Source organism: Chanodichthys erythropterus, chromosome 21, assembly GCF_024489055.1.
Source record: "Chanodichthys erythropterus isolate Z2021 chromosome 21, ASM2448905v1, whole genome shotgun sequence".
NCBI classification, from domain to species: Eukaryota; Metazoa; Chordata; class Actinopteri; order Cypriniformes; family Xenocyprididae; genus Chanodichthys; species Chanodichthys erythropterus.
This window is the reverse complement of record NC_090241.1, coordinates 4404367-4410366: the sequence shown is the minus strand read 5'-3', so window position 1 is coordinate 4410366 and position 6000 is coordinate 4404367. Positions and strand designations below refer to the sequence as shown.

The window sequence follows — 6000 nt, the reverse complement described above, 5'->3', positions numbered from 1 at the left end:
TACATCTAAATATTCTGATAGTAATAACTTTTGCCTCCATAAGGTCTCTTACATATACACACAGTTCTACATAGCGATTTATCATGGCACAGTTTTTTGTGCTTCGCAGCACAGATCACGGTTGTACAATAAACTGACGTAGTTGTGCAAGACTCCATGGAACATACATTAATCTTTACATTAAGTAGGCTACAGCAATGAGATCAGACAAAATGACTTTTTTGTTTCCAAATGCACAGAACATTATTAGTGTTTTTTTAAATATATTTTTTTAACACCGCTATTATATCTTTATTAGACTTTTCAGCCAATATGTAATTTAGTTACACCTTTTCATTTGACTCAAAAACTGAGGTGACTATAATACATGCCATAAAAAAAACAAAACATGAGCAACCAAAATCATAAAAAGATGGTTCAAGTTCTCAGTAAATCAGACCTTAAACACGTGTTTGCTGTTTAAAAACAGCAGATACTGAAAAGTAAATCTTTGGCTCACACTCAATCCCGGGTCAAATTCAAGTTAATTTAATGGAGCATATAATCTGTCATCTATTCACACACGCACACTTTCCCACTCACACTTGCACACACACACACACACCCACACAAATCAAAATGAATGTCGCTGCACCGGACACACAAAACACAAATTAATTTTGCCGAATGAAAATGAACCAGTCACTTCAAATGCAACAGCTTGTCCATACAACAGTCTTGGAATCCACTGATCCAGATATGTCTTAAGGAGTGACACGTCCTTGTAATATTCTATCTATGGCTACACGTTACATGAACAATTACGCACAAACGTACACGCCTACACCCATGAGTCAGGTGAGGCCGGGTAGGGCTGAGTTCTGTATGAAGGCCTTCGTGTGGTGGAGTAGAAGTCCACGTAGTTGGTATTGGGTTTGAGCACCTGCCTCTCGCTCACCACGGGATAACGAACCGGCTCGTCCAGGTAGGCATCCTCGTAGCCCATCGGAGACGACAGGTACATTCCAAAAGTGTCATAGGTGCTTTGATTTGCGTCCTCGGGGTAGTAGAGCCGGCCATGCTGAAAGAGAGACAAAATGAAATCCATCATTTACATGTGTATCAATAATGACAACAAATCTTGCTTCACGTTTCACACTGCTCATAATTGACCTGGGGTTAACAATCAATCCTGAATATTCATAATCTGACGTTTCACATTGTACATTCCTAACCCTGGGTTAACGTTCTTACTTGCATATTTGCGGTGTCGGCGTCATTGATTAGATGAACGCAGCATGTGACCTGTTTACATATGCACTAGCATTGCGCATCCTCCTATTGCTGACTGTACTATCGAGTTGAATACTGAATGGACATTTCAGACTATAAAGGTAAGAATGAAACGATCTCTTCTTCAATCAAATTGTTGCGTTTTCTGTCAGCATTTGACATTTTTCGTCTCAAACACTGAATTTACCATTTATATACAATGCGAGGTGTTTCCGTGACTGTCCAAAGCAGGCAAATATGAGTATGCTATTGGTCAAAGACTATAGAATAACACTAGATGAGTCGCTTGTATTGTTTTGAATGGCAGAAAGTGCAACCCGCAATATTGTGGAATAAGTCCCGCCTTCTAAATAAGAGCCAATCGCCGATTGGTAAAGTCATCGCGTCACTGCAGCTGCCGTTAGAAGCTCCGGTTTCTATAGAAACAGTCAGACGCGTGCTTCCTATAGAGACAGACACTTAGGACTGCACATGAGCTTGATCCAGCCGGAAAAATAGTTTTTTTGTCATGATTCGAGCATTTAGAAACAAAATTTATGAGATAGATGTTATCAGATTTCAATGATGACTTGACAAAGAGTTTGCGAATTTGATGTTTCTCCATTCAAAGAGATAGGAGCTGCACTTGAAAGCCCGAGAGGCATTTCAAAGATGGCCGCCGAGTGAAATGACTTGTTACATTCTACTGCATCGTTTCATACTGTACAAGTTTGGCAACACAATGCGGGGTTAACTCAACTGCAAAGCATTCCTTTACCCGGGGTTAAAAGTGGTGTTTGATACGTCGATAACCCGGGGTTAAGCGCGGGGTTAGTTCACCCAAAAATGAAAATTGTGTCATCATTTTCTCCCCCTCAATTTGTTCCAAACCAGTATGAATTTCTTTGTTCTGCTGAACACAAAGGAAGATATTTGGAAGAATGTTTGTAACCAAGCAGATGTCGCCCACCATTGACTAGTAGGGGGAAAAACACTAGAGATTTGCTTGGTTACAATAGTATTGCATGATATACCGGTACTAGAAAGGTATCGCGATACCCTGCTTTTAAAAACGGTACGGTTCTTCATTTTATTAGTATTACCAGTACTTTGAGTGCCAACTGTATTTCCTAATGTGCGACAGCAGGGGGCAGTGTGTGTGCAGCGTGCTGCTTCTTAGGCAAATTGTGTGCGTCTTTATTCCTCTCAACTGCGCAACGGCTTTTATGGTGACGAAACGAGAGGTGTGGTTGCAAAAACAGGTGTTCTTGCAGACCGTCCACAAATTGTTGAGAAAGCAGATGCACGAAGCGAAATATGGCATTATTGAGCTTACATTGCAGACAGCCAGGGCAAGCCCACGGACACCACAAAGCCCGTCTGCAAAAGATGTTACAAAATAACGCAAGCGAAGGGAGACAAAAGCATCTTGCTGTCAAACATCCCGATTTGTACAAAGAATTAAAGAGCGACGGGTTAGTGAAAGTGATACCAGCATTATGTTTTTGCTCTCAAACATTAAATGAGTGTTTTTTATTTATTTTACTCGTGCAAGCAGAACTCTGCAAAGAGGTGTCTTATTGAGTCTTAGTTTAATAAGTGATATCTGGTTGCAAAAATAAAATTCATTTAAAAATATATAAATATGTGAAGTGTATATACAGTTATTTTAAACCAATTTATGCTTTAATAACATTGCTCTAATTATTTACAGTAATATAATTTTTACAATCATCTTAGTCAAAAAAAAAAGCCAAAAATAATTTACAATTTTATTGAGCATGAAAATAATAAAAAATATATATATTAAATCTAACTCTAACTTCATTGTAATGAATCTCAAATCCAGAATTATCAGCCTGCACAAGTTCTGTCATATGTTATTTACTTTTTCTGCTGTTTTAGGTTTTTGCCATAGTATCGTTTAAGTATCGGTATTGTGATATTTAAGTTGGGTATTGTATCAAAGTCAAAATTTTGGTAACACTAGGTTACAAACATCTTACTTTGAGCAGCGAAATCTAGTAACTATCTTAATCTTACCTGACACTGAAATTAAAATGGGCAGTCTTCACAATTTCCACGATTTGGCTCTATTTGGTAATTTTATCATGTATTGTTTCGCCGGATACTATCTATATTGAAATGAAATAAAAGTATAGGGAAGATTGGTGCACATAGCTCATGTAGGTCAAAAAGCACATGAGGTCGGTACCGATAGCCTAGTGGTTAGTGCGCTGACATATGGCGCAAATGCGTTCACGGTCCCGTCTCGAGGTCCTTTGCCGATCCTGCCCCCCCTCTCTCTGCCCAATGCTTTCCTGTCTGCTCTCTACTGTCCTCTCCAAATAAAGGCACAAAAAGCCCATAAATATAACAAAAATATATAAATAACCAAAAAAAAAAAAACAACAACAACAACAAAAAAGCACATGAGCATGAGCGTTAGGATAATACATGATCAGCAGTCACAGACATTCACATTCGGACGGGATTAGTCTCCTCAGAGAACTGCAGAGTTGCGGAAACATTCAGTTTCTGACAACCGTTTGTCACGGGGAAGAAAGAAAGTCAAAGTTGTAATTTTATGTAACAGGAGCAGCTCTGGGCATGTGACCAAAAGTGCAAATTTTATTGTTTGCCAGAATTTTTCGCAGTGCGATGGAAAAGAGATTAAAACACATCTGAAATGAAAAAAAAAATAAAAATGAATCAAAATTTAGTAAACGGAATTTTCACACTGAATATTCATCTTGATGTGAACAGGTCTTTAAACTCCAATAAACATTAACGGTCATGATTTTAAGCTCAAGGTGTAAAACTGTTTCTTTTCTTAATGCTTTTGTATATCCAAACATATATTCATTTAGTTTGAGATGGCACAATTCAATTTATTAGCACCTAGAATAAGAGATTTGAAATCTAACAAACATTTTATATTAAAAAAATTATTTGATATGGTAGTTGCATACAATGACCCACATAGAGTGCAGCATTAAACTCAGATGCTTGTTCTGCAGATATTTGTGGGCACACACAGTGAGGAATGGTCAAGGGAAAAAGCCAATGGATTATGCAACCTTTATCTGCTGGGATTAGACGCATTAAATCTACGTCAATGGTTATCATTTGCAGTGGGCATATACATCTATGTTCAGCTGGCTTCAGCAATTTCTTCCTTTTTGTTCTGTGAGGGGAGCAAGAGTTAAACTCACCTGTGATCTGCGAGACTCCTCTGCTGAAGGAGAGGGATAGGAACTGATGAAATAGGCTGACTGCTTTCCAGACCCTAAACACATAAATACAAATATTAAAACACCTCAACACGATTTCTGTAGAATAAATACTTGTATATACCAGATATAGTTATGATCATCCATGTTATAAAATTTGATGTTTAAATGTGATGTTTTAAATGTTTAAATTAGATTTATGTTTTATAAAAAAAGTACAGTCTGTGGTAACACTATTTCTGTGAACCACAGTTGGGACGGTGAGCAGGGCTGAGGGTTAGATGGGTGGAAACGGTTCAACAGACCTAATGAAGACCTCACTCACACTGAACCTGCATTCTGAATCAGAGACATAATCAGACCCTCCAGGCTGAAGAACCACCAATCAATAAAGAGTAACTACGGAGGTCAAGTGCTCTTAAATGAATGACCATTACGGCTTCCGACCAGACAGGGAAGTAAAACTGATTGCTCTATTAGTTGAAGAGCGCATGGGTGAAATATCTATTAGTGCATCAGTCTAGCTTCTAATTCGCAGACAGGTCCTTCTGTTGTTCTGCAAGAGGGCTGTGCCATAAATCATTACCAACTATGCTGCATATTTCTGAATGAAACAGAATATTCAGAAAGAAAGAACTTAATTTCATCCACCGGAATACTGGCAAGAAGAAACTTAAGATTATTGGTTAATATTGTTTTCCCTGACTGCACCACTCTTGGCCACACAGAAAAGTCATTTCAGAAGCAGAAAATTCTATTACATTGTGATGGATCATTATGAAAGCCTTTTTTCTTACAAATAATATGAAGTGTACATGATAAGAATTTGGGTATTTCTTAAAAATATTGCCTTTTGCCTGTTAAGAAGTGGATTTTAGGAAAGCTCACCTGTATATTGACTTGTGTTTCTGTTGGCGTCTCCATAATAATTATGAAGTTGCATAGACGACTGGGTCCTCCGCTGATTTAAACGATGACCTCTTATACCCAACATAGCAGGGGAAGAGGTGGCACTGCCTCCTAAATGTGGAGAAAAAAAATCAAATAATCGCTTGTCATAAACCATTTCAGAATACAAAGAAAAATAAAATAAAAATAAAACAACCATATTGATAAATATCAATATGAGCCTATAAGCAGTTGAGTTATTTCTCTGTAGCTTCTACAGAATTACAATTCCCTGTGGTTATGATGACCCACCTGATTGGATAACAGGTGACATCTGTACGTTGCTGGTTGGCAGAGTAGGTTGGGAACGGTAGCGGTCTCGTTCCAGTGTTGACACTGGGGTGATAAAGTGATTCTGGTTCCATCCATCCTGTTCAATCACAGAACACACAGGCCCCTGTTTACACCTACTACTATTATCCGTCTCAGGTGATCCAATCACAAGTGGTCAGCAGACACAGAGTATTTTTTTATTTAATTCAATTTCAAGTAATTTTGTAGATCCTATTGTTGTTCTCTTCTACGTTTAAAACTGTTATTGTAGTGCAATTATTGATTTACAGTACTT

At 38.0% G+C, this 6000-nt stretch overlaps 1 protein-coding gene across 3 annotated transcripts in view; it reads right to left on the bottom strand.

The window, feature by feature from the left end:
* Window positions 1–6000, bottom strand: part of pkp4 (plakophilin 4) — a 48666-nt gene continuing 42666 nt past the window's right edge. For all 3 annotated transcript variants that reach the window (XM_067373372.1, XM_067373371.1, XM_067373370.1), the window contains 4 exons: window positions 5685–5802; window positions 5373–5504; window positions 4467–4540; window positions 1–1060 (listed from right to left, as the gene is read on the bottom strand). In XM_067373372.1, coding sequence (XP_067229473.1) covers window positions 821–1060; window positions 4467–4540; window positions 5373–5504; window positions 5685–5802 — 564 coding nt within the window. In that variant the 3' untranslated portion in view covers window positions 1–820. The remainder of the gene's footprint in view (window positions 1061–4466; window positions 4541–5372; window positions 5505–5684; window positions 5803–6000) is intronic.